Genomic DNA, 27,404 nt, shown 5'->3' with positions numbered 1-27,404 from the left:
ACTAAAATCTGTGTGCAAGGATGAAGTCCCCTTTCCAGCCACCTCTTCTCGGGGTGGAAGAACCCCAGCTCAGCCCTCCTTCACAGCAGAGATGCTCCCGTGCCCTCGGCACCTCCCTGGCCTTTCGCCGCACCCTCTCCAAGTCTCCCTTGTGCTGACTGATTTTTACCTTATACTGTGTTCAGTTTCTTTTCAAGCTGTTTACCCGTGAGGTTTAACGCAGGGCGGATTTTACTCACGCCCAGCCCGTCTCCCGTGCCCAGAGCCGGGCATGAAGCGCTTTGGGGAGCGGTGCCACCCGCGGCGGCTCTGCCCCGCTCACCCACGGCGACGTCAGCAGAGGAGGAACCGCTGTCCCCCGCCACCCCCGAGCCCTCCAGGCGGAAAGGGCCGTCCCTGCCCGGGCACACGGCCGCGGCGAGCCCGGCGGCGAGCCCGGAACCCTCGGTCCCGGCGCGGCTCCGGCCGCCTCGGGCTCCTCCTCCGCCCGCCTCCTGCCCCCGCCCCGGCGCCTTCCCAGGCTGCTCTCCGGGTAAACAGCGATGGCGGCCGAGGAGCGAGGCGGAGAGCCCCGAGATAACATGGGGAACCACCTCCAGCTTGTGCCCGGTGAGGGCCGGGCAGGGCCGCGCAGGGCCGGGGGCACCCGCGGGGGAGGCGCCGGGCCGGGGCTCTGCGGGCGGCGCCATGAGGGGAAGGGGAAAGAGAAAAGAGAAGGGAAGGAAAGGAAGGCAGCGGAGGCGGACAGGAGAAGAGGAAGGGGGAAGCGAAGCGAAGGGGAGGCGGGGAGAGCCCCCGGGCGGCGTGGGGAGCGGGGGGTGCTGAGCGCCGGGGGTGCCGCCGAGCTGTGGGCGCTCCCGGGCCGTGCCGGGCGGCCGAGGGCGAGCCTTGGGCCGCGGGCTGCCGCGGCCTCTGCTCCTGGGCTCCTGCAAATCCATCGAGGCCGTGGATGCTCCGCCGAGGCCGTGGATGCGCCGTGCAGGGAGGGACACGCTGCCACGGGTGTTGGGGGCAGCCGGTGGGGTGGAACGCGCCTTGGGGTTTCCGCCAGAGTGGGCAGAGCAGGCGCTGCTCTGTGCATCGAGACCTCCGTGAAACCCGAAATCTGAGGAGAAGCTGTGTTTTAGGAGGTCTGTGCTCTGTTTTCCAGGGAAAATAAGCAGGGAAGCAGAGGTGCTTGGGGCTGGATGGAGAGCAGTGCTGGATCCTGTGTGTTGCCCGGCTTATCTGTCACACACACCGGTGCATTTCCTCACCCAGGGAATTATGCATAATTATTGCATAATAATGTGTTTTTTCTGCATATGGTGCCTCCGCACTGACAGGAGATCGAAGGGTTTGGGAAGCAGCTTGTGCAGGACTGGAAAGAAGCATTCTTTCAGAATAAGCATGCAGGGGAGAAGGGAGGAGGAAATCCTGCTAGGAACCAGCGTCATTTCCCATGGCAGGAAATTCTGTGGGCTCTTTAGGCCTGTATGTTTTAAATAATAAGAAAATATTTCCTGAATATTTTAGGAAATACAGCCTTAATATGAGCTATTTCCCAGATATTTTAGGAAATACAGCTTTAATATGACCTATATATAACCTTGTCACTTTTCCTTAAATGAGGTTCATATTTTCTCATTTCTGCACAGAGGCATTGAGGGTGGATTGGGTTGTGTCAGTGAACCAACGTGAGGGAAATGTGATTTTTCATATGCAGGGGAGCCTTCAGCACTCGCTCTTCCCTCCTTCCTGTGTGCTGGAGGTGCTGCTAATCCTGGAATATACAGATAAATAAAACCCAGTATTTGGGGGTGTAAAAGCTTCAGCTTGTTTTGCCAGCTGAGAGGGAGGAGGAGAGGGAAAGCGCCGGGGTTTTCTGTGTTTTGGGCTGGCTGGTGCTGCAGTGAAATGAGTCATCATCGTCCCTCGGCCACCACCACACAGCAGCCACTGTGCGCTTTTGGCAGCAGCCAGCAAAAGTTTGCCGGGCACAATTCTTTCCAATCGACTGCTGCTAATTCCTTCTGCGCTCAGAAAAACAAGTGGGACAGCCTCTCCCTGTTAAAACTGCTAATGATGGACGCAGCCGGATGGGAAAAATCAGAATTTCACACCCCCCCCCCCCCCCCTTTCCCCATCCTGCAGTGATGCCCCAGAACCAAACGAAAATTTTGTGCTCTTCTCCTCCAAACTAAGCAAAAATGTTGGCTGCTTTGGACATCTTAAACGTTTTGTAATTGTTCGTGGTTAGGGTTGCTAATTGAATATAAGAAGTTTCATATAGACGTGGAGTATTTTTAACAGTCATTAGGCAGATGGTGCCTCGTTGCTGTAATTAGGTACAATACCAAAGAGAGTCTGTAACCTCCTTTCCTGTTGTGCTGGATCATTTCTTGCTGAGATAAATTCAGTATAGGATGGATCTGTGTAAGAGCAGGTTCTGTAAACTATGACCTCTTAAAAAAAACATAAGTGAGGTGAAGCAGAAATAAGACCAGTGACTAAACATTTTGTGGGAGCGTTTAACAAATGTGTCTGGAGGCCAGAGAGGGGAAAAAAGGTTCTCTAAAATCAGCTTTTAATGTCTCTTGTCCGCCCACTCTCAGAAACAGTGAAATTAGTGGTGCTCCCATTTCTGAAGGAAAATTCTTTGCTTCTGCAGCATTTTTCTTTTTTGAGATTTCCCTGCAGAGCCCTTCAGGATGAGAGAACCCCTCCACCTTTTACATTTTCAACTCTGGATTCTTTTTTAAGAAGATACTAATTGCAAAAGCAGGCAACTAGACAGACCATTGTAAAAATTTTTTTTTCCATCTTGTAATAGCTTTCAAGGTCTAAATGATGTTTTTCAGCACCACTGGGATTATCCATTACCCAGCAGCTCTGGGCGTCAGAATCCTGGAGAGTGGTTCATGCTAGCATGTAGTTTAGACATAACATGGTATATTAATAATGTTTGTGTTCAAAGAAATAGGGTCAGTTAATGCAGTGACTGATAATTTAAATGGTCTCTTGCCTGAAAATTACTTTAAGATTGGCTGAGAAATGGGAGGGAAGCAGTAGTTTTTAAATATTGTTTTGTATCTGAAATCCCTTGGAGCATTGTGATTTGCTTCCTCAGGAGCTGCCTTTGCTGGGTTTGTGTTTGTTGTACACACAGCAGAGGCTGACAGCAGTTAAATTGTCTAAAATACCAGCAGGAGTCTCTGCACGACTACGGAGTTTCCCATTGCTTCTTTCTCCCTTGCAGTTTGATTGTTGAGGTCTGTGCAGCCTCAGACGCTTCACTCAGCATCCTACAAGGAATGGAGTTATGTGGCATCCCGGTGTGCTGACAGAAAACCTTTAGAGCTGAGATAAGGAGACACCACTGTAGTGAAAAGCTGAACTGACAGCCTTTGTTTATTCTTTTCTTCCAAGGAAAGTTGTTCTTTAGCCTTTCCGAAATAAATAACCAGCTTTTGACCCTTTCTATAGAATGATGATTTTGCTGTAACAGCAAGAAAATTCTTTCCCTCTGGTTTATTTCCCTGTGCAAGGCTGTAGCCTGGGAATATTGAATGCAATTCCCTGATTCTCAGGTTTTTCTCAGTATCTCAGTCTTTGCTGATTGGTTTCTACACAATATTCTGTATGTGCTTGTCAGTAGAGAGCGAGGAAGAGGATGACAATGAAATGGAAGTGGAAGACCAAGATAGTAAAGAAGCTGAGAAGCCAAACATCATTAATTTTGATACCAGCTTGCCCACATCACATATGGTATGTTTTTATATATTGTCCATTAAACATATCCGGAAGGGATTTGAATGGAGTTTATATAGTTTTACTGTAAAGCTCTGAAGCCACAAACTTAATTTTATTTTCCCAGAATCGTAAGATCATAGAATGGTTTGGTTTGGAAAAACCTTAAAGGGCACCCAGTTGCACCCCCTGGGTGGGGGCTCCTTCCACTCTCCCAGGCTGCTCCAAGCCCCCTCCAGCCTGGCCTTGGGCACTGCCAGGGATCCAGGGAACAATTCCTGCCCAGTCTCCCATCCGTCCCTGCCCTCTGCCAGCCACTCCCTGTGTCCTGGCACTCCATACCTTGGGAAAGAATCTCTGTCCATCTTTCCTGTAGCTCGTTCAGATTCTGGGATTAGCTCACCCTGGAGCCTTCTCCAGGGTGGAGAACCCCAGCTCTCCCGGTGGTGAGACAGCGCGGTGTCCCTGAGCACCCAGCCCGTGCTGACTGTCCCTCCCCGCCCTTGGCAGTACCTGGGCTCGGACATGGAGGAGTTCCACGGGAGGACGGTGCACGATGACGACAGCTGCCAGGTGATCCCCGTGCTGCCCCGGGTGATGGTGATGCTGATCCCCGGCCAGACGCTGCCGCTGCAGCTCTTCCGCCCCCAAGAGGTTAGCATGGTGCGGAATTTAATTCAGAAAGACAGAACCTTTGCTGTCCTTGCATACAGGTAAAAGCCACGGGCGGGTCGCTGGTGTGTGCGGCATGTTTTTAGCACGGTTTCTATGGGTACTAAAGCAAAAGCAGATGGTCGCGTCAGTTGTGTGCTCGAGAACGAGCTGAAATTGCTTAACAAAAAGTTGTCTTCCAGTATGTAATGGCAATGCGGGCGCTTGACAGCATCACGTGTTTGTGTGGAGAAACAGCGAGTGCTGATCTGCTTCCTTGTTTGAGCATCCTCTTCGTTTCAGTAACGGCTTGTTCCGTCTTGTTAAAGGATAAGCCTTGACCTGAAATGTAAAAGTCACGTTCTTGTTTTGAGAGCTGTATTGTTGCTTGTTGTGTGTGTGGATTAACAAGCACTGGCAAATGTTTCATAGTAGAGTTGAGAGATGGGAGGTGATAGAAAAGCGGAAAAGAGAAAAGCTGATCAGTGCCAGAAGAAGTTGGGGATGTTCCTCCCTCTTCGCCCTGGAATTTACTGTGGATTAATGGTGTGGGAGGTGGGAACAGTTCCTGTTATAAAGTCAATCCGAAGACTGCTGGTGCTTTTAGTGTCTGCATTTGAAATGCTGACACACTGGAGATCCCTTTGCTCCCAGAATGTCACATCTAGACCCTAAAATAAAATCAAGTCACCTGGCAAAAAAAAAAAAACAACCCAACCAACCAAAACACCAGAAGTTGCTTTATAATGAAAAAATTGTTATGGTGATTTGTTAAAGGTATTTCACCAAAAGTTGCTTTTTTGATCAGACCAATCATGTGCAGTCATTGCAGGCAGACTGGAGTCTGAATGAGCAGTGCTGTTTGGAGGGGGGCGTAATTCTTTTAATTCATCTTTAATTCTTCGTTGTTTTTAGTAATGCACATGAGAGGGAAGCACATTTTGGAACGACAGCAGAAATCTATGCCTACAGAGAGGAGCAGGAATACGGAGTTGAAACAGTCAAGGTGAAAGCAATAGGAAGACAGAGGTTCAAGGTGCTTGAAATACGAACACAGTCAGATGGGTAAGAAAATCATGCAGTTAATTTAAACTCGTCAGCTTTGGTAGGAGTATTCTCTTATTTTCTATATTCCAGTTTGATAGCTATGATCTTTAGCAGTTCTTCTGACTAGTTTTATGTTTTATCATATTATGTAATTAATGCCTTTTTCCATTTCTAAAAGTGCTCAAGATCCTGAACATCCAGTAGGAACATGCTGAGCCTCCCCTCATTTTCAAGGCCTTGGTATCGTGCCCTGCACCATGGCAGTGTCACTGGCCAGAGGTCCAGGCTCCAGCATTGATCTAGGAATATGTCACAATTCTTAGCACAATTGCTAGAGCTTCTGTCATATTTTCTGCCAGGCTTGTGAAGTATTACTCCAAATCTGTAAATCTAGAGCTGCTCACCTGTGTCCTGCAATTCAGCATAGTGGCATTGCTTTGGAAAGAGCAGCGTTTCTGTGGGTTTGTGACCTGCAGCTGAAGAAATGAGGAATACATCCGGTGTTTGCTCTCTGACATTGGGCTCTGATTAACAGCCTCTGAATGTTACAGCTGAGGAAAAGCCCAGCTTGGACACACGGTGGCAGTGCTTGGACAGCTGCAGCAACACTGCTTTCTTACCGGGGATTCACTGTCCAGAGCTCCTTAGCAAGAAGAACATTTCCGTAATTGTTGGCATTTCTGATTCCTGAGTGCTTTTGGCACAAGATAATCTTACAATTTATTGTCAGTTACCAGTTCAGTGCCGTCCCTGTGAGAAAATGAGAAATTTGTAATGGCGCACCACTCGATATTTCAGGATTTCTGCTGTATAATCCTGATGAAACATGAAGTCTTCCCTGCTGGACAGCATTTTTAGTAGCCACAGTACATATGCTGAGGTCTTTTTGGAAGAGGTGACCTTTGATGCTGGGTTGTTAAAATCTGATCAGAGTCTGTATCCTATTTCTGCTGATTCTGACCTCTAGCTGAGCACAGAAGCTTTTGTGGTTTGAAGATAGCAAAGTGCATTTCAGCTAAACTGAGGCATTGAGATGGAGGAGCTGATTATTTATGCCAAAAGTAACTTGAGGGGACAAAAATCTAAATCTGTAGTGCTGAGACTGTGGAACATTCAGCTGCCAATCTGTCTGTACTTCTGTCCGCCACAATCCCAACAGATCTGTAGTGCTCTAAAATAAAAAGAAGTTCTGATGGAATGGATTGTTGTTTAAATTCTCTGGTACTGTAGAGTGATTAATCCATTGCACCAGCCTGTCTTCCCATAAGCAGTAAAATCAATTTTTTTTTAAATGCATGTATTTGAAAAAACATTTAAAAAAATACGTGTACACCTCATCTTTTTGTTTCCTTTCTCAGGATCCAGCAGGCTAAAGTGCAAATCCTGCCTGAGCGGGTGCTGCCTCCCACCATGGCAGCAGTGCAGCTGCAGTCTCTCAGCAGGTGCCACGTGATTCCCTCCTCCAAACCCAACTCCTGGCAGGACAGAGCCATCAGGCAGTGGTGGCAGAAGTACCAAAAGGTGAGAAGTTAACTCTGCAGCTTTGCTTATTCTGGTTTTGTATTTTTTGTCTTAATTTCTGATGGCATCTTGAGAATCAGTGTCCAATTCCATCTGTAGAGGATGAGGCACGACAGGGAAGGCAGATTCCAACCTGCTGCTTTTCATGGAATCACACAAAGGTTTGGGTTGGAAAGGTCCTTAAAGCCCATCCCATGGGCAGGGACACCTTCCACTATCCCAGGGTGCTCCAAGCCTCATCCATTCCCTGGACACTTCCAAGGAATCCACAGCCTCTCTGGGAAACCTGTGCCAGTTTATATCTGTATTTATTTATTTATTCCATTGTTTTGGTCATTGACACAGAGAAGTTAACCTTGAAATCTTCTGTAGAGATCTTTGGAACTACCTCCAGAAATTAATACAGAGTCCTGGTAACTCAGCTCATGTTTGGATTTGCATTTTTCTTCAATGGTTTTGAACTCTTGTACCCTCAAAATCAAATTAAAAACTTCATTGATAACAGAGAGCTCTTGATTCTCAGAGTTCCTGACCAAGTTCATGGGAGTTAATGAGCCCAGAAACACTGGGCTGTGGTCTGGAAATCCCTTCCCAAGGCTGATTCTGTCAGGTGAAGCTGAAATGAAGTGAACCCACTGTAGGAAAAACCTGGGCTGCAGATCCAGAGCAGGGTAATTGTCCTGTTGACCTCCACCTCTCTCGTGGTGTAATCTGTAAATGAGGAGAGTTGCCCTCAAGGGGGAGATTAAAATTGAATTTGTACATATTTGCAGAGCAGTATGAGCTCCTAAAGCAATGTAGTTATGTTGTGTGCTGCTTTTTTAGACTTCTATTAACTACAGCTCTAAATTTCAGTGTTCAAAAATCACTGGAGAAAATTGGTTAATTAAACAAATGACATTACAGTGGTGGAAACTTGGTAGTTCCAGGGACAGCTGGTGGAGACTTAGGAGCAGATGCAGTGTTAATAGCACTTAAATTTTGAACTGTCTCCATTTCAGATAGATACCCTTTTGGAAGACGTAATTTTTTATTACCAAACATCAGCAATACCTCTAATGCAGACAGGTTTTGTGACAAAATCCCTGTATTGTCCTCTTCAGAAGGTTTAGCCCTCAGTGCATCTGAAAATGGGTTTGGAAGCTTCACATTGAAGTGCTGGTCCTGATGGGGGTAATTTCTTGTGTTTTTAAATAATCAGATGTCTCTCCCCCGTTTTATTTGTTTAAAAACAAACAAACAAACAAACAAAACCCCAAACAAAACTGTCCTTAAAATCTGCTTTTGTTAAGGAATAAATATTTGTGGGTTTGGTTTCAGAGGAAGTTCCACTGTGCAAGTTTGACATCTTGGCCCCCCTGGCTCTACTCTCTTTATGATGCCGTAAGTTCATCCTTAAATCAAATAACCTGCAGTGAGCTTTGTAGCTGTAATATCTAAGCATGGGATCATATAAAACTTTAATTTTGTAAAGCATTTTATATTCAGTGTAGTGTGAAAAGATGAGGCAGGGCTTCCCCCTCTGTGGTTGCTCCTTCCTTCCTAGAGCAGACGTCTGGGAGGGATAGCAGAGATTCTGGCTCCTTCTGTGTTGTCTCAGAGCAAAACCAGTCAAAAGATGCAGGTACAAAATGATTCTTTAATTATTCTTTCATTAAAAGCTACTCTGCACTTAGGGAAAAGAGCTTACTCTACATTTTGCTTGCCTTTTGGTTTTTTTTTTTCCTAAGAAGAAAACAGCAATACCTGTGTATTTAAATTGGGCTTTTCTTCTAACAAAAGGAAACCTTGATGGAAAGAGTGAAGAGGCAGCTCCATGAGTGGGATGAAAACCTTAAAGATGAATCTCTTCCATCAAACCCAGTAGGTACGAGGTTTTATTTACCCACATCTCTAATTTTTTTTTTTTAATTTCTGAAGAGACCACAGCTTTGATAATTACCTGTAGTAAAGTAAATAGGAATAGTTGGATTTATTCCTCTGTTAATTCTAACAGACCTGCTGCTTTCTCATTTCTAGATTTTTCTTACAGAGTTGCTGCCTGCCTGCCCATTGATGATGCTTTACGTATCCAGTTGCTCAAAATAGGCAGTGCTGTGCAGAGGCTCCGCTGTGAGCTGGATATCATGAACAAAGTGAGTACTTCTTCATTTGCCATCAAATTGCCAAAAAAAATAGGGAGTGACTGTTACAATCTCTTCCAGAAATGATGGGATTTCCAGCTAATCCTTCCAGGGGATGAATTTGAGTGTTCTGTTATTACTTCCAGAGTTTGCTCAGAAGGAAAATGGTGTCTCAGTGGTGGATTATGTTTGGCAGCAAGGAAGAAATATGTAATAAATTATATATAATATATCATCATATGTAACAATATGTTATAATAATATATTGTAATAATGTAATACAGTGTAACATCATATATAATAATACTTGCTTTTGTTAGTATTTCAGTGTGGCACAGCACTTTTTTAGCCAAGAGATGGTGCTAGAAGTCCAGTGTTGTTAACAGCCATCACAGCCCCACACTGACACCGTGATCAAGTATCATTTTGCCATGGAAACCTGTGGATTTTGTAGCAAAAATCTTTGTAGTATTGAGCATAAATCTAAAGATTGGATCAAACAGATTTTTTTGTAAAAGACACATATTTATTTTGCAGGCAATTCCTTGTTAAAATGTTGAAAAACTTATTTCCCTTCCCTTCTTTCCACTGCCATGGAATTATAAATTCTTTATAATAATTATTATAAATTCTTTATAATAGTTTCTGTTTTCTAAATAACAGTACTGTGTTTGTGTAATGGATACAGAGCAGTGGGAATTTTGCCTGTTTGCCTAAAAAGTGCTAAAAAGTCATTAAATTCTTGCCTCTTTCTGGGGAAAAGTTACCTGAGGGTCATTTTAATAGCGGTCCTCTTCCCAAAGCTCATGCACCAGAAATTGAAAGAGAGGAGGCAGAAAACATCGCGTCCAAATTCTGAGACAAAATGGGCAGGTTTTTGCCTGAGGCTGTAATCAGACTAAATTTCACTTTGTCTCTTCTGAGTTGAATCTCTGAAAACACCCTGATACTCAAGTGCTACCGAGAACTGTTCGTGTTCAGTAATCACATATTTTCCATAAATTCCAAAGAGACAGGAAAACTCAAAATTACCCTCAGAAATTCAAGTTAAAGTTGCTGTTTAGCCTATAGCTAAAAGGTGTTTTCTTCACCATGATGTGACATTTTGGTCTGTGGATGTGTTTAACTGTTCTGTGTTATTGTCGGAATGGGGAGTGCATTATGGCTTTTTACAGTTTATTTGGCAGTATTTTGGTCCAATCCAGTCTTTTTTAGCATGCCCTGGCTCGTTCAGGATGCAATTTCCAGTGATCAGACTGATCCTGAGAGCTGATCCATTTCCCTTTGTCTCTGTTTCCAGTGAGTTATATTGTACTTTTAGCAGTTTTCCCCGTTGTTAACTCGGTTACCAATGCTTATTTTAGGGAACGTGCCTGAGTCCCGGGTGTAACACTGTGAATTCCACCCGGGAGTGCTAATTGCAGTCATTAGAGAGGTTTAGAAGTGGAGCCATGGAATAAAACAGTGGCTGAATTGGACTCTGAGTGCTGTGTGAGCATTGGACTGCCATCTGTGAGTGAGGGTGTTTAAAAGAAAGGCAGGAGAGAGAGGCCAGGGGAGCTTCAGGAGGGGATAAAGAGGATCTGGGGAGTGGAGCTCTTGTCCTTCCTCCTCTCCAGTCAGCAGAGCGGGGCAGGACTGTGGCACCTCCAGGGATGGAGCTGGAGCGGCTGAAATCCAACAAAAACCTCTGGAGGGAGCAAAGGGGAGAGCAAAGAGTGGTTTGAGTGTGTGGTGTCACAGCAGAGCGCAGGAGTCATAGCTCAGAGGGACCAGAAGCACAAACTCCAGGTTTTAAGAGAGCTGTTCCTGTCCCTGGGTGCAACATTTTATTCCAAAATCCTGTGGTTCATTTTGGGGGGAATTTCACAGGCATTACCCGTAAAAAGAAGTACAAGTAAATGCACTTCCTGCAAATGAATGGGAGTGCTCTGCTGAGCTGATTTAAATGCTTCTTCTCTGGGCAGTGTCAGTGATGAATTGTTTAGTTCTGCTTTGCAGAAATTGTAGAAGATGGATTAATCTGTTATAATCTCCAGGAGAGAGATCAATATGTTTTACCTGTTTTTGTGAGGAAATTAAACCCATTGATCTACAGTACCCTCAAATTTAAGAAAGACTTAATGATTGCATTTGTCTCATCTGCCTTTTCTGTGCTGCATTGCAGAAGAGCAAAGGTTGTTTTTTCTAAATTAGCCTTTAGAGGCCTTAAAAGGTTGGCTCATTTATTATCTTTGTGGAGTCAGATCCAATTCTCTGTGTGTGGATCTTTTTGAGAGGGGACGATGTGAAAATCGTTTTGTCCTTTAGATAATAATTAATGTTTAAATAAGTAAAATGCACAGAAAAAACAACCCACACCAGTGACTGCTGCTCAGATGAACAAAACTATTGGTCCAAAGTATGTTCTGGTGGAAAGGGAGAGACATTTTTATTATTTCCCACTGCTGACAAGCATCTGGAAATTAATGAAATTATCCTTTGTTTCTCTTTCCCAGTGTACATCTCTCTGTTGTAAGCAATGCCAAGACACAGAAATAACTACCAAGAATGAAATATTCAGGTGAGTTTATTATTCTTCATCTTGGGCAGCTCCTTGGTCAGAAACACGGGCACAGCAAAGCAGATTAAGCTGGGTTAAATCTCAAAACTGCTGGGTTTGCCACAGCTCCAATAAAATTTAAGTAAATATTTATAGAGAGTTGATATATGAGCTTTTTTTTTAATAAAAAGTTAGGAAATCTCAGCATTTCCAGGTATATTGGAACAGAAATTGGTGTTGTGCCATACCCCCAGCACCCTGCACTGAACAATTTAGAATAGGAATGTGTCACATAAAGACTTTTCATCCTGGTATTTCTGAATAAAGTTTTTGATATCCCAAATTTTATTTCTCCGCACCTCATTTATGTGTCAACAGGCCACAAGTGCAAATTAATATACACTAATTAGGGGATATAAACAGGCTCCCAGGATATTGGCATGCAGGGAAGGTTCCTTAAATGTTGTGATCCCTTTTTTTCTTTTGAGAATTTAAGGTTATTCCTGATAACTGGCCCCATTCTCTGTTTGCCCTGTACAATATCTCCCATGTTTAACAATGATTACATTTCCCAAATAATTGCTGCTCCTGTCAGCCTTGTCACTGCTTCTAATCTTGATTAACTCCCGTCAGCCCCTCCCCTCTGATAATGGGAAGGTTAAAAGATGGTTTGGGTTCACAAAGACTCCCCACAGTTTTTCTTTATCAGTGTGATAAGGAGCTGATGGGGTAATTAAAAGCCGTGTCTTATCTTCTAATCAAATAATGGATTGCAGACACCACAATTCCCACTGTGTCAATATGATGAACTTTTAACAGAAGGTGCTGAGAAGTTGGTGTAATAAATGAACATTTTTGCTTACTTTGAAAGTTACATTCTCCTTGCTTTTTTTGGAACTTGCTCTTTAATACACAGGATGATTCTGTCGTGTACTTTTCTGCAATTCTGAGTAATGATATTTTAAATTAGCATCTGTTTTCTTTCAAGGCGCTATAATTCAAGGCACTTTTTTTTCCCCCTACAAAAATTTTTTTGTTGTTGTTTGTTTGTTTGGTTGGGTTTTTTTTGTTTGGTTTGGGGTTTTTTTTGTTTTTTTTACTGTGTTGAAATATTTTAAGTTTAGCTGGCAGTTTTTCCTCTGTTTACCTTTGCCACCTTTTGGGGCTGTTGTTATTATTATTATTAATTAATATTTTATTTTTCCTTGCATTCTGATCGAATTCCCTGTGTGTTGTAGCTTATCCCTGTGTGGTCCCATGGCAGCCTATGTGAATCCCCACGGATACATCCATGAAACCCTCACTGTATATAAAGCCTGCAACCTGAGTCTCAGTGGACGGCCCTCCACAGAGCACAGCTGGTTCCCTGGGTAAGAACAGCAACATTTTATTACAAAATTACCCAAACTGGCAATTTCTGGGAGGGTGGAATAGTAAATATTGAGTTTTTTAGGCACACGTCATCCTTTCGCTCATGTGAAAAATAAGGAAGTAAATTTAGACGTATTCAAAATACAGAATAGAATGGAAAAATCACATAAAATACTGCAGAATTTAATATTTTTTTAAATGGGGAAATATTAAGATTTTAAAACATAATCTAGAATCTAAACTGTTTAAACCAAGTTGTCTGGAAATTTCTTTGTGTGCAGTTTCATTTAAAATTGAATTGTTTTCACACAGCTTTAGTGCCAGTGAAAACCAGAATATATAAATGCGTTTAGTCTACTGAAATACATTTTTGTATCTAAAGCCTGGATAAATGTTACATAAAATTGAAAACTAATAATATTTGTATTGATCTGATTATCTTTGAATTTGTTTCAATAATAATAATGAGCCCGCCTCTCTGGGACAGTAACAGAGTTAAGTGTTTAGATATAAAAGTTTGCCTGATAATAACAGGTCTTGCATCCAGGAATTTTTTTCCTGGAATATCACATAAAACTGAGCAATGACTTGGAGGATGTCTGGCATTTCTGTCACACATTTTAACATTCCCTGAAGAAAATGTGAGACTTTTAATATCTGGAGTTAATATCGCTCATCTTTTTTTGTTTTCTCAGCTCTTTTATGATGACTTTGAAATATTCATGTTCTGCTTTATAAAAGTGTTAGAGAAAAGCTCTGCTGCTGTGGGAAGTGCAGCAGTTCCCGTTACTTGAGGAGCAGGGCAAAAATCACTTTCATTCCCATGAAATAATTTACTCTGGGAAGTTTTCTGACTTCTCTTTAGGGCTGTCAGCATTTCTCACTGCTGGAAGCTGGGACAATTAAAAGCTTTGGTTACTTCCTCTCTTTGAAGAGGCAAGAAAGAGCTTTGTGGTGGGATTTGTGGGGTTTTTGTCCTTATTTTTTTGAAGTTCTGCAGGGTTTTAGATGGGAGTTGGGTACTGGATTCCTGAGGTTTCTTTGCAAACCCAGTTTGGGGATTGTCACCCAAATCCAGCCAGGGGTTGTTTCCTACTGCAGCATTTTCCGAGCACCTTTTCCTTCACCAAGGCTTTGCTGTGCCCTCGGCAGGTACGCCTGGACCATAGCCCAGTGCAGGATCTGCGGGAGCCACATGGGCTGGAAGTTCACAGCCACCAGGAAGGAGCTGTCCCCTCCCAAGTTCTGGGGGCTGACGCGCTCGGCGCTGCTGCCCCGCATTCCCGAGGGGGACGGGGAGGACTCGGAGCGCGGCCGCTCGCCGCTGCTGTGCCTGTGACGCCCCCGGCGCTCCTGCTCTGTGCTGCTCCCAAGCTTCCTCAGCCCAGGAACCCCAGGAACCACGCTCCCTTCCCCAGGGAACCAGGCTCGCCCAGCTCCCTGCTCTGTTCTTCGGGAACTCCGCACTGTTCTTGGAGAGGGGGTGCCAGGAGACTCCAGGAATGAAGATCCACGTGGGACACCAGGAAATGTCTGATCCACGTGGACACACTTGAGACTGGACTTGTGTAATTCCCACTTGCAGTGAAGGAAGGGGGATGGAAACTAAAATCCAGCTAAAACCCCAACCAGCAGAGTGGGATTTCTGCAGTATTCCTGGGATGGTAGATAGCAGTTCCCTGCTGTGGAGTATTTGCCATAACACACGTGGTTTGCCGAGAATCCGTTTCTAACGCTGTGGAGCCCTTCAGGTTTGCTGCTTGTGCTGTTTCTCAGCTTCCTGCTGAATAACCATGGAAGAGAGAAGCAGCCTGAGAGTTTCTGAGTGCTGGAATGTGCAAAAGCTGGGATTGCAGCTGCCTCCCAGGATGGAACCCTTGGGGAAGTGTCTGTTCCTTGCAAGTTGTCTCATCTGTTTAGTCCATTTGACTTTAGAAGTCTTGAACTGTTGATAGGAAGTGCACAGGTCAGTCCCAGAAGGTAAACAGCATTGTCATGTTCTCTTCAGTGTGCTTCAATGACTTCCCCAAATTGTTCCTGGTTAATTTACCAGTGGAGGTATCCAGGGGTTTGGGAAGGACTCACTAAGGTGATTTTTTTAGTAGTCCTTGTTGTGACAAAGGGAAGCAAAAATCTCTTCTAATTATTTTGTTTTAACTTTCACATCATAGAGGAAAATTTCACATTATCACCTTATAAAGAGCCAAGGTTTCCAAATAAAACATAAATAAAGGCAGTGCTTTTTTGCGGGGAGGTTTCTTGGTAGATTCTTGGTTTGGTTTTTATTTTGTCTGTGCTCACTGGGGCAGCTTTTGCCACTGATTTATTGGATTTTTTTTCCTCTCAGAATGCACTTTGGTGATGGCAATGGAGATTTTTTTTCAATGTTTATGCACATAAACACTTGTTTTTCTTCTGAAGCTTTTATCATTTACTCTTAATTTCTTCACAGTGATGTAAAATTAGTCAAGTTCAAGACATGAGCCACTGGTTGCTTGTTCTGTGCCAGGCTCCAGGCAGGTTTAGCAGGGACAGATCACTTCAGCTGAGGGCCAGGGCCAAGCCTGGCACACCAGGAGCTGATTTCCATGGCAGTGTGGGACCTCCAGCTGGAAAAAACACCCCAAACCATGGATTTCTCCTGGCTCTTTGTCATGCCAGGTATGTAGAGATTAATTGTGTAAATCGGGTTTAGTCCTTTGAAACTTTCTGCATCTCTGCTGCTTCTGTTCTTAGACACCTCCTTTAATTCCATGCTCAGTTCCAATATGCAGTGAGCTGTGAAAAGCAAAATTTGGGATGTGGCTCTGAGCAAACACAGGATGATGGCGGCTCATTTTCATCCAGAAAACATTCTGGATGTTGCTAATGATTCGTTATAAGCTTGGAAAGCCAAGCACTGGTGTGAGAGGGGGACTCTGAATGCTCTGTGTTTGTGAATCCACTGGAACCAGGGCCTGGCTTTCCCCCACCTCTGCACACACAAGACATCCAGGCTGCACATTTATTCCTTTATTGGCTATTTTGTTTCTTTTTCCCTCAAAGTCCCTCCTGTCTCTTGTTCCTGTGACCCTCAGTGGGGCTTGGTGTGAGCATTCACTGGCTGCTGGGCAAGGGGAATTTCAAAAGGATTTTCTCAGCTGGCACTGAACTTCTAAACGTTCAGTTCTTTGGGGTTTTTGGCGGAGTCTTTGGGATTCTCAATGAAAAATGGCAATGTTTGAATCCAGAATAAGCATATTTTTGATGTTTTGTGTATATAGTCAAATGTAACCTAATATAATTGAGGTAAGTCCAGCAGTAAATTAACACTAATTAAATTTTATTGTTGATGATGCTGTTCCATGTGCTTAACCTGTGTAGCGTTTGCTCAGAGGGATGAGATCCTTAACTCCGCATGTAGAAAAAGGCAGGGAAACACCGAAAACAGAGAAAAGGTTAAGGCGGCAGCCGTCGCTTGCGGATCCCATCTCCCGGGCTGGGGAAAGCCCGCGCAGAGCCCTGAGGGAGCGGCGCCGCAGCCGCCGGCTGTGGGGAGGAGCCGGGAGCAGGAACTGTGCTCCGCTTCCTGCCGGCCGCAGAGCTCCGTGTTCCGCAGGGAGCTGCCGACCCACCCGTGCCCGGTGCCCGGGGCTTTCTGGAGCATAAAACTCACCCGGGCAGAGCCACCGCGGAGCGGAGCGGGAGCGGCCAGCCCGCGCCGCCCGGGACACAGCGCCGTGTGCGGCCGGAGCACTGCACAGAGCGCACGCACACACATCCCGTCTGCGGGCTCTGTGCTCGGGTCCCCGCACGGCTCGGAACGAAATCTTACCCCTTCTGGAACCTCTCGGGCTGCGCGTTATCCCGCGGCCCCTCCTGAGGGCTTTGCGCGTATCCGCTCCGCGGCGCGGATCTTCATTTTCCGCGGCGCCTTCCCGGGAGCTGCGCTTTGTTTCTGTGTTTGTTTCTGTGGCTGTGCGCGCCCCGTTCTTGTCTTCGTGTGTTTTGTGCCGTCCCACAGCCGGCTGGAGCTGCAGATTGCGGATTTGGGGTTTCATCCTGTTAAGCATTAATATTTTACCACCTCCACAGACACTGCCCTAAAAGCTGCACTTTTATAAAGATTTCACCAAAGGACTCTCTACAACCCTGAATTTTGTCATTCTCCCTCCCAAGATTTCAGTAGTTCCAGAAATGACACAAAGGAGGCTTCAATTTAATCACCTCATTAAATGAAGCACCATCCTGTTCTTGTGAGATTTGCCTTACTAACAAACAGCGCTTTCCCTCTTCCCTTGCTGGCTCCCACAGATTCCCAGGCACCTTCAGGATGATTTATTTAAAGGACCAGACATCCCAGGAAAAACCAAAGGCAGCTGGGAAGTTGTGTGAAAGCCCAAAATGCTGATTTTTTTTTTTCCAGCACTGCTCCAGTGTTGCCATCTAGTGCTGCAAAAGGATATACAAGGAAAATGAAATCCAAAGGAATTTATTCGTTACCATGGTTCTGTAGGAAAACGTCAACCCTGCAAGAAGATTTATACACACCAGAGCTGCTCCCAGAGATTTTTTAACAGCACACCAAAAAACCCAGGGATGGGAAGACATTCATGAAGTCCAGGAATAGCTCTGCTCCAAATCCCCAAATTCCCAAGACAAGGAGCTGGATCTCCCCTTGTTAATGTTAATTAACATTAATAGTTTGTCTTACACCTCAAGTTGAAAATAAAACGTAGAACCTTCACCAGCTTGCTGTGGATTTAGTTACTCAGTGATAAGTGACTGAAAAACTACTGAAAAGCCATGATACTTACTCAGCCAAGTCATCCTTTTAACCTAAAACTGATTCTGGAATTCTGGAAAATAAACACAGTCCTAGAAGACAGCCTGGCTTTCCATGGCAAGGCTGTTGGGAATGGCTGGAGTGAGTATTTCCATCTGTTACCCAGCTTTAAAAACAAAAAGAGTTAAGGTAGAGCCCGTTATTTCCACACATTCTTCTAGGCACATAAAAACCCCTCCATCATTTTATCTAGAGGATGCAAACAACCTTTCTGGGGCGATTTTGGGGCTTTTTTTGGATATAGAAAAAAGGAGAAAAATCTTGCCATCACCTCTCATGCCCTAAGTCATGATAAAACAGTAAATATTTGTTACTAAGAACAGCAAAGAGAGGTTGAGAAGGTGGAATTTGGCAGCCAATGTTTTATATTCAGAATGGAACCTCTCCTTGCAGAAGTCAGGAGTTAGCAATGAAAACGTTAAATGTGACAGATGCTCAGTTGGTTGGGAGAGACTCAGTTCCCTGGGAGCTCAGTTCCACTCGGATCAGGGCACAAACAGTTCTGGCATTATTCACTTCACAGCTTCTTCAGGCAGCTCAGCAGTTCCTCTTTATCCATGTGGTATCCACTCTTTTTCCACTCCTCCCTCAGCTGCTGCAGTGCTGTCCCAATCTCCTTCCCAGAGGAGATCCCCATCTTCCGCAGATCGTGGCCGCTGACGGGGAAGGAAGGCACAGTCCACTCCTGCATTTCTTTCAAAAGTTCCTTCTCTCCTTGGTACTTTAGGAGCTCAAAGATCTTGGAATTGGTGTTAGCCTCCCTAGACTAGGAGAAAAAAGGGAAAAAAAAAAAAAAGAGAGGGTTCAGTATGAAACAGCAGAAACAGCTCCAAGTGTGCTCAGCACTGTGCTATTCCCATTCCTCCTCGTTAGGCAAGAGCTTGGACAAGCTGGGACTATGGAAGCAAGGAGCTCTCCTGCCTCACAGGTGTTAAAACTGAGCCTTGCAGGCTCTGGGAGATCCTTGGAGACTCCCTGAATCCCAGGTCATAGCTGGAATCCTTCTCCATCACCTTTCCTTGGGGAGGCAGGCCTGGCCCTGGGGACTGGTTCTTGCCCTCAGGATCAGGTGCTGCTCCAGAAATGCAGAATTCACCTGAAGTGAGCTCACTGTGCTGTGGAAGAACATCCCGGGCTGCCTAAGGAGCAGTGGGCCTTGGGAAGAACACCAGGAACTGCACTGATGTTCCATGCACAATTCAGAGCTGAATTTCACAGAAAAAAAAGCCAAATTCTCCCTGAGCTCCAGCTCCTGTTTCATATTTCAGCAGGACAGCACAGCAAACTGCCAGTCCCAGGTAAGGTCACAAGAAAATGTGACCTTTTTCAGCCTGACTGACTTTTAAATCAGTCCAAAAATTGCTACAGAGCACAGGGTGCTCCAAACTGCTAAAGCACAGTAGGTTTGTTTTTTAGAAATGTCTTAAAGTGAATCCAGGTCACTGGGAAGCAATCTGAACTGCACTCACATCCATCAGGAAGTCCTGGTATGGTCTCAGTGGTTCTGACCCCTGGGCTTTGGTTAACTCCTGCCTGTGCTTCACCAAGAAAAGGCCAAGGTGTTTTTCTTCTTTGGAGATTTTCAGCCTCAGGTCCAGGTTTGTGACATCGTCCTTCCCCTTGAACAAGGATGTCAGGACAGTCATGGGTTTTGGAGACAGATTTTGGATGTTTTTAGTGACTCTGGCAAATTCCTCTAAATTCCCATCAAATGGTAGCCCTAAAAACACACAAGAAGCGCAAAGAAGTGTTAATAAGAAAAGTGGGTGTTAGCACAGGATAAAAATAAAATCCAGTTTCTGTGTAAACCCAAGGTTGATCTCAATTTGCAACAAAATTCTGCCTGTATAAGATACAGGAGAAGGAAATCAAACTTCATTTCACTTTACCTATGTACTGGGCAATATCCAGCTCATACATAAGTTGAACCAAATGATTGACATGGTTTCCAATAAGAATTTTTTTCAGTTCCACCCAAATCCTTTCTCCTGAAATTCCAGCCAAGCCTTTGGCATTTTCTTTAATTGCTTGCAGTGTATTAGGTTCATGATCTCCAGGTTCCTCTGCAATTCTTCCATAAAATCTGCCAAAAAAACCCCCTGGATGTTAGATTACAAAACAATTCCACTTACAATCATAAAATCATTTATGTTGGAAAGGAAATATGAAAACTACAACTCTCTTTACATCACTGGTGTCTTTTTGCATGTTTTTGAAAATTTATAGAGTTTATTTTTCAAGGAAAGGCAAAACCTCTTACCTGAAGTATCTCAGGATTCTTAAATAATCTTCTTGTATTCTCTCAGTTGCCTTCCCCACAAATCTGATTTTCTTGTTTTTCAAGTCTTCATAGCCATTAAAGAAATCATAGAGTGTCCCATCCAAACCTAGAAAAAAAAAATGACAAAACAGAATATGAATTTACAAATGTGGCTGACACAGTGAAACTCTCTCATTTGGAGCTGTGTGATGTGCCCTGGTCTGTCAGATCATCCCACGAATTTACACAGAGACAGAATTCACTGGCCAAACTCAAAATCTCTGCTTCATCTACGTAACTTTTTCAAATTTACCTAAAAACATGGAGTTGACAGTGAGATCCCTCCTCTCAGCATCCTTGTGCCAGTCCGTGGTGAACTCCACCTCTGCGTGCCGTCCATCGGTGACAACATCTATTCGGAGAGTGGTAATTTCAAAATTCTGTTCATGGAGCTGCAAATCCCACAGACAGCGTTACTTCAACAGCCATGAAATTAAATAAAATGTATTTAAATGAAATTAAATGCAACAGCTGCTCATTTTTCAGCCCTGTGTCTGTGTACACTGGGTGGACACATGCATAGCAACGTGTGCAGTGCTTTCACACAGAGTTGAGAAATAAGAACTTCTGAACATAATCTTGACATTACTTATTTTCTACAGAGGCTGTAGAAGTTTTCCAGCAGGAGAAGGTAAGAGCAAGGTACAGGAAACAGAATTTGAGGGGAAATCAGGAGCAGGAAACATTAGGATCATGTGTGGGCAGCCAACATTATGTTTTCTGGTGATGACACAGCAGCATGAATGGGTTACAAGCATTAAAATATGATAATTACTTGAATTCTACAATGAACAATAAAAAAGTCACTCCAGGCTTTAAAGCAGGGTCTCATTTCAACTCTTGCTACAATACTTTAACAAATAAGGAGCAAACTTTCTGCTGGTCATGCTGCACATCCACAGACAAAAGATCCAAACAAATCCCAAACCAACCCTGGCAGTGATGGTTCCATGTTTTTCTCCTTTGTTATTGATCAGACGAACCCCGGCTGCTGTGAACATTTCCTTCATCTCTGCTGGTGTAGCTGTGGTGGCAAAATCGATGTCTTCTGGTGTCACCCCGCTCAGTAAATCCCTCACAGCCCCTCCTGCTATTCTCAGCTCATAGTTCTTCTTCTCAAACAGTTCTGGGAAGGGAAGGAAAACCAAACAGCAATAAACCCCTGGCACAATCAGCCATAAGCTGCCTTCTCACAAAATTAGGATCACAGATGTAGGAATAAACACTCAGATATGCAGGAAGCAGAAGATAACTCACAGCTTCATGCAAAATGTACTAATTTGTGGCACAGCTGAGCTCCCACAGGTATTCTCCCTGTCATTCTGATTTATTTTTCTGAAAACACAGCTACTGGCAGGTCTCTAGTTGGTCCTGGGGACTCTGGGCTGGGTAACATTTTGAACAGTCAGGGGCTGACAAGGGGAAAGAATTCAGGGTTTTTACGGCAGAGGACAGTGAGCCGTGAACCCAGATTTCTTCAGGAACACTAGAGCATCCTGGAATCGGCCTGCAAAGGGGAAAAGGAGCTCTGACATGTCCCTGGAGACTGGCTGAGGGTGTTGGGCCTGGAGAAGGCTCTGGGAGCAGAAAAACGCAGGGCATGGAGTGAGAGGGCAAGGGGGAACGGCAATAAGGAGAGGGAGGGTAGGTTTAGGATTGAGGTTTCCCAGTGAGGGTGGGAAGGGGCTGGGATGGAATTCCCAGGGAAGCTGCGTCTGCCCCTGGATCCCCGGCAGTGCCCAAGGCCAGGCTGGACGGAGCTTAGAGCAGCCGGGGACAGTGGGAGGTGTCCCACCATGGCAGGGATGGCACTGGATGGGTTTTAAGGTCCCTCCCAACCCGAACGACCCGCTCAGGGACATTTTGGGGGCCTCCCCTCCCCGCACTCACCGGCCACGCTGCGCAGCCCCGGCGTGAAGAGCGCCTGGAACTGCGGCGCCTGCAGCCTCATGGTGCCGCTCCCGCCGTGCCGCCGCCGCAGCAGCCGCAGCCCGGCCCTGCGGGGCACAACCAAGAGCTCAGCCCACATCGGCGGGGCACGGCCACACCGCGGGGCACGGCCGCTCCGCCGCCCCGGCCCCGCTGCCCCGCACTCCCTCAGTCACTCACCGGGGCGCAGCTCCCGGATCGGCGGCGCCGGGCGATGAGCTCAGAGCGGCGCCGGGCTCGGGATGCGGCACCGCCTTTCTGTGGGCCGGGCCGGCCTCGGGGTGCGGCACCGCCTTTCTGTGGGCCGGGCCGGCCTCGGGGTGCGGCACCGCCTTCCTCTGGGCCGGGCCGGGCTCGGGGAGCGGCACCGCCTTTCAGTGGGCCGGGCCGGGCCGGGCTCGGGATGCGGCACCGCCTTTCTGTGGGCCGGGCCGGGCTCGGGGAGCGGCACCGCCTTTCTGTGGGCCGGGCCGGGCTCGGGATGCGGCTTCGCCCTGGGATCGGGCCCTGGGATCGGGCCCCGCTCCGTCCCAGCTCGCTTCATGAGGGTTATCCCCTCGCGCGCAGTCCGGGCTGATTTATAAATGAACTCGCACAGTCACAGAATCACAGAATGTCTAGGATGGAAAAGACCCTTAAGTTCATCGAGTCCAACCCAGCCCTAACACCGCAACTAAACCACGGCGCCGAGTGCCACATCCAGGCTTTCCTTAAACACATCCAGGGATGGCGACTCCACCACCTCCCCGGGCAGAACATTCCAGTGCTTTATCACACTTCCCATAAAAAACTTTTCCCTAATATCCAACCTGTATTCCCCTTGGCGCAGCCTGGGGCTGTGTCCTCTCATTCTGTCAGGTTCTGCCTGGAGAAAGAGACCAACCCCAGCTGATCCAGGCACATTTCAGGGAGTTGTAGAGAGTGATCAGGTCACCCCTGAGTCTCCTTTTCTCCAGGATAAACAACCACAGCTCCCTCAGCCGTTCCTCACAGGGTTTGTGTTCCCAGCCCCTCACCAGCCTCGTTCCCTCCTCTGGATGCGCTCAAGCGTCTCAACGTCCTTCCTAAACTGAGTTCCCAGAGCTGGACACAGCACTCAATGTCCATCCTGAACTGAGGGGACAGAGCTGGACACAGCACTCAATGTCCATCCTGAACTGAGTTCCCAGAGCTGGACACAGCACTCAGTGTCCATCCTAAACTGAGGGGCCAGAGCTGGACACAGCACTCAATGTCCATCCTGAACTGAGGGGACAGAGCTGGACACAGCACTCAATGTCCATCCTGAACTGAGTTCCCAGAGCTGGACACAGCACTCAATGTCCATCCTAAACTGAGGGGACAGAGCTGGACACAGCACTCAATGTCCATCCTGAACTGAGGGGATAGAGCTGGACACAGCACTCAATGTCCATCCTGAACTGAGGGGATAGAGCTGGACACAGCACTCAATGTCCATCCTAAACTGAGAGAACAGAGCTGGACACAGCACTCAGTGTCCATCCCAAACTGAGGGGCAGAGCTGGACACAGCACTCAATGTCCATCCCAAACTGAGGGGATAGAGCTGGACACAGCACTCAATGTCCATCCTGAACTGAGTTCCCAGGGCTGGACACAGCACTCAATAGAAGACATAAAAGATTTACTGTGTCTTCATCTAGGTTTAGAGAAAAGGACTTAAAATGGGAAAATTAGTTATAGCAGGGGGAAAAATTACATAGTTTAGTAATAGCAAAATAACTGGGATGGAATTGATGAGTTTCTTCTCCCTCTAATGAGAAGGAATTTGTTAGCATTTAAATGTTTGAATTATTGAAATCATGAAGTCATCATTTAGGAAAAGCCCTCTAGGATCATCAAGTCCAGCAGCTCCCCAGCACTGCCAGGCTCGCCACCAAACCCTGTTCCCAAGTGCCACAACCACACAGCTTTAAATCATCCCAGGGATGGGGATTCCTCCACTGACCCAAACCCCCATCCTGTTCTGCAGAGCAGATATCAGTGATATTAGTGATAATTGATTATTTACAGCTATTAATGTGCAGCTGATAATGTCTAAATGCAGCTGAGATCTTCCCCACATTGAATTACACAAATTTTCACCAATTTGGCAGGAGCTTTAATTGTATCCTGCACCCCAAAGCACTCGCCCCTCCAAGCTTGTGTCACCTGCACAGTAATAACTTGGATTCCAGGTTGTTCATGAGGGGGAGTCATTAGCTTTCTCCTCATCCTTCCTATAATTCCATCACTTTCTGCAGCGTCTTTCCTTGGCTTGGATTCTGTTCCCTCTCCTGTTTGTGAGCCTGAATTACCATCACAGAGTCATGGAATGGGTTGGGCTGGAAGCAACCCTAAAAATAATCTTGTTCCAACCTCCTGCCATGGGCAGGGACACCTTCCACGAGGCCCCTCCAACCTTGAACACTTCCAGGGATGGGGCAGCCACAGCTTCTCTGGGCAATGCAGAAGTTATCCAACCCTAGGGATCACAGCTCAAAGCTCTCAGCACAATATTAGGAAGCTGTTTTTGCTCTGGTACCGATAACTTCCCAAAATGCTACTGGTGTCTGCATGGCTGTATGTCCAGAGCTTTGGAAGGACGGCATTAGAAAAAAATGGACAAAACTTGCAGAGTTTTCCAGCAATGCCTGGGTTTCATTTTCTAGGGGAATAACAAATTGGGATATCAGCAGTGTGGCTGTAGATTATTTCTTTACATTCATCAGTCGTCACATTCCTGCTCTTGAAAAGTCATTAGAGAACTCTCAGACCATTGTATGTAATTAACGCCCAATAAATAAAATAAACCTGTTTCTAGGCTGGACCACGCTTGTACGGAGCCTTCCAGGCTGTGGTTAAATCTGCAGTTCCCTTTTTCAAGGCGTGCTTATCTCGCCCTTCCTCTGCCATCTCTGCTGAGGTACCAACCCCGTTGGTACTTGAAAGGCAGCAGTTATAAAAGAAAGCGCCCGGAGGAGGGAGGGCACCCGGAGGACGGGGAACAAACAGAGCCAGCTCTTCACAGGACTTTGAGATCCCCAGGTAACCTCCCAGGGTGGCTGCTGCGCTTTGGGTCTGCCTGGGGCTTGCTTTGAAGACTGCAGAGGTCCTGCTTTTAAAGTCAGTTTACACTGGGGAAAGCGCCTGGAATCTGCTGCTGCTTCCTTGCTTGTGAGGTGTTGGGGCACATCAGCTGTGAGGGAGAAAATCGTGACTTTTAGGAGGCTGGTTTTTTGTGCTTTGGATTTCTGCTGTCCTTCTAAAAGGAATATATTCCTTGCACAGAGGGAATATCCTCCCTGCTTATTATTTATATAACCAAAACATAATCAAAACTTTGTCCTGAAAACTTACCATATCCATTTTTGTGGGGAACATAATCCTCTTGTAGCCTTCCAGTAACCATCTTTACTTTCCTACACTTATTTTGATTCTCTTTTCAGCAATTTCTCCCGTGAAATAGGGCGTCACAGACTGCAGTTTGTTCTCAGGGGCTGTGGTCTCACACAGCTCCAGAAATACAGCTTCCAAAAGCTGTGCTTTCAGTCCTAGCCTGGCAGCAAGGAAAAGAAAAACAGCATTTTGGAAAACAAAGGGGGAAAAAAACAAAACAAAACAAAAAACCTGAAAAGAACAGGATGATAATTTAGGACTCATCTGAATTACAGTAACGTTTTATATCAAGTTTCAGGTCAGTAAAGTGCTGCACAGAAAATGTAAGATCTAATACAGGCAAGCTTTTAGGCAGGAAAAAAAAATCTTTACAATCTTTTAGAAAGTATGGGGAAAAGAAAAATCAGAACCCTTAATTTTTTCTGGGGAAAAAAAAAAAAATCCACAGGTAACGAAACCCACTTTAAATAAACCCAGGGGAGAATCAGCTGTTTTAGTTCTGATAATGCCTGAAACCAACACGCTGACATTATTCAGGTAGATGTGAATGCTAAGCACTTGCAAAATATGAGGCTTTTAAATTTTTTTTTTTTTTTTTTAAATAATGTACTGAAGTCATTGGGTTTTTTAAAAGAAAAGAAAGAGTGAATGCTCTCAGCAGCGAAACTAATGAAGCTTCTTTCCCAAAGTTGGTGTGAGGATAATGAATTTTTACTTCTAAACAGAGAGAAAAGTTATTAGGCTATTTAATAGTCTCATCAGGTAAATGAAAGGATGTTTCTTGAGGCATCAAAGAAAGCCCGGTGCCAGTAATTTGTGCAGGCATAAAGAGTATTTGTCCCATTGTCCATGATTTGCTACATTTCGGGAGAAACAAAATGCCTGGCCAAGGTGCTGTTCCATAACGCAGTGTACCCAAAAGCAAACCCTGGCTCCCCAGGAGTAATCCATTAGCAAAGTCCCGAGTTTCAGCTGGCTTTGTGCACATTTGGGCTGTCAGGGAAGCAGAGAGGCACAAAATGTGAACATAGATAATGAGGGGACTTGGACATTAAAAACACACTCTACTGCAGATGATGTGTCATTTTAATGAACTCAGCGCTCAGACTGCATTTTGAAAAATAGTTACTGTACAGCGGAATTATTCCAACTGTGATCAGTGGGAGTGCTTCCAGTCCCTGGGTTATTCCTGCTCATTACCATTGGAAAATATTATGTTTTCCGTGTGAGCAATTGCTGTAGTGCCCCAGGGAGGTGGTGAGATTGGGCTGGGAGGGTGCATTTCTCTTCAGTAAGAACATTTTGGAAAGCTGCTGTTCTGAATGCCCATATTTATATGAGGTTATACATGAATGATTACACTGAGAATTTTTTTTTCCTCCTCCCATTAATTCATGAAACAATCCGTAGGAAAATGCCGGGTTTAAGCATTAAAGATTGTTGTTCATTTAAATCAGAAACAAACAAAGCAGTTTCTCTTACACCCAATAATTAACGGGGGAGAATTAGCCTTGAGGTGAGCAGTGACTGTGTCTTTAGAGAGCTTTATTGGAGCAGTAACTAGACAGTAAATCCCAGTAAGCAGCTATTTCATACAGAGCAGGAGCTAAAAATACTGTTATTTCTGTTCTTGGAGGAAATGGGGCTCCCCCCAAAGCCAGTCCACACGAACCTGACTCACTTTCCGTGGAGAAATGCTCTAATTCCACGGATGCTCTGAACGTCCCCACATGAAGGTTGGAAGCCAGCAGCTTTTCAGAGAGGGCTGGCAAAGGGAGCACCGTGAAATGTGCTCGGTGGTGCCTGTACTAAATTTAGCTCCCACAAGAAGATTTTCCTGCAAGAAGAGAAGAATCCATCCCTGCAAGGCAGCAGTTTCTCTCCTTTGATCATGGGGAGAGATCCTGGTCGGTGGTTTGGGTGTTTAACCCTCGTGTTCCTTTTTAGC

At 45.5% G+C, this 27,404-nt stretch overlaps 2 protein-coding genes across 7 annotated transcripts; one reads left to right on the top strand and one right to left on the bottom strand.

The window, feature by feature from the left end:
* The first annotated feature begins 468 nt into the window (after positions 1-468).
* On the top strand, positions 469-17,498 carry CRBN (cereblon). 5 transcript variants are annotated; one of them, XR_005702801.2, is made up of 13 exons: positions 490-609; positions 3,635-3,747; positions 4,240-4,442; positions 5,296-5,445; positions 6,786-6,948; positions 8,269-8,331; positions 8,731-8,815; positions 8,968-9,083; positions 11,570-11,634; positions 12,852-12,983; positions 14,137-14,950; positions 15,437-15,645; positions 17,390-17,498. XR_005702801.2 is itself a non-coding variant. In XM_040076179.2 (11 exons), exons 1-11 carry the CDS (start codon positions 543-545, stop codon positions 14,321-14,323), a joined length of 1,341 nt encoding a protein of 446 aa, XP_039932113.1. In that variant the 5' UTR covers positions 469-542; the 3' UTR covers positions 14,324-16,655. The 5 variants fall into 5 exon arrangements, 2 of the variants coding, with proteins under 2 accessions (XP_039932113.1, XP_039932112.1); XR_005702802.2 differs by lacking the exon at positions 17,390-17,498 and adding an exon at positions 16,348-16,647; XR_005702800.2 differs by lacking the exon at positions 17,390-17,498 and having other exon boundaries at positions 15,437-16,653.
* On the bottom strand, positions 17,440-22,256 carry TRNT1 (tRNA nucleotidyl transferase 1). Of its 2 annotated transcripts, XM_058422214.1 has the most exons (8): positions 22,239-22,256; positions 22,020-22,126; positions 21,062-21,255; positions 20,383-20,521; positions 20,070-20,196; positions 19,699-19,892; positions 19,279-19,529; positions 17,440-18,575 (listed from the first exon to the last, which is right to left on the bottom strand). In XM_058422214.1, the coding sequence occupies exons 2-8, from the start codon at positions 22,078-22,080 to the stop codon at positions 18,327-18,329; spliced, it is 1,215 nt and encodes a 404-aa protein (XP_058278197.1). In that variant the 5' UTR covers positions 22,081-22,126; positions 22,239-22,256; the 3' UTR covers positions 17,440-18,326. The 2 variants fall into 2 exon arrangements, with proteins under 2 accessions (XP_058278197.1, XP_039932114.1); XM_040076180.2 differs by lacking the exon at positions 22,239-22,256 and having other exon boundaries at positions 22,020-22,158.
* Between the last annotated feature and the right edge of the window lie 5,148 nt (positions 22,257-27,404).

This window comes from Hirundo rustica, chromosome 12 (genome assembly GCF_015227805.2).
Source record: "Hirundo rustica isolate bHirRus1 chromosome 12, bHirRus1.pri.v3, whole genome shotgun sequence".
NCBI classification, from domain to species: domain Eukaryota; kingdom Metazoa; phylum Chordata; class Aves; order Passeriformes; family Hirundinidae; genus Hirundo; species Hirundo rustica.
Note: the sequence above shows the minus strand (reverse complement) of the source record. Positions and strands in the feature narration are given on the sequence as shown.

Bases quoted from the DNA above. Each gene is read 5' to 3' on its own strand.
- CRBN (XM_040076178.2), top strand. From the start codon at position 543: ATGGCGGCCGAGGAGCGAGGCGGAGAGCCCCGAGATAACATGGGGAAC. The intron at 6,949-8,268 runs GTGAGAAGTTAA...GTTTGGTTTCAG, and splicing joins GGTGGCAGAAGTACCAAAAG to AGGAAGTTCCACTGTGCAAG. The intron at 12,984-14,136 runs GTAAGAACAGCA...TGCCCTCGGCAG, and splicing joins GAGCACAGCTGGTTCCCTGG to GTACGCCTGGACCATAGCCC.
- TRNT1 (XM_040076180.2), bottom strand. From the start codon at position 22,158: ATGTGGGCTGAGCTCTTGGTTGTGCCCCGCAGGGCCGGGCTGCGGCTG. The intron at 20,522-21,061 runs GTTGGTTTGGGA...TGGGATTTGCAG, and splicing joins ATGGAACCATCACTGCCAGG to CTCCATGAACAGAATTTTGA. The intron at 19,893-20,069 runs GTAAGAGGTTTT...TTTTTTTGGCAG, and splicing joins AGAATCCTGAGATACTTCAG to ATTTTATGGAAGAATTGCAG.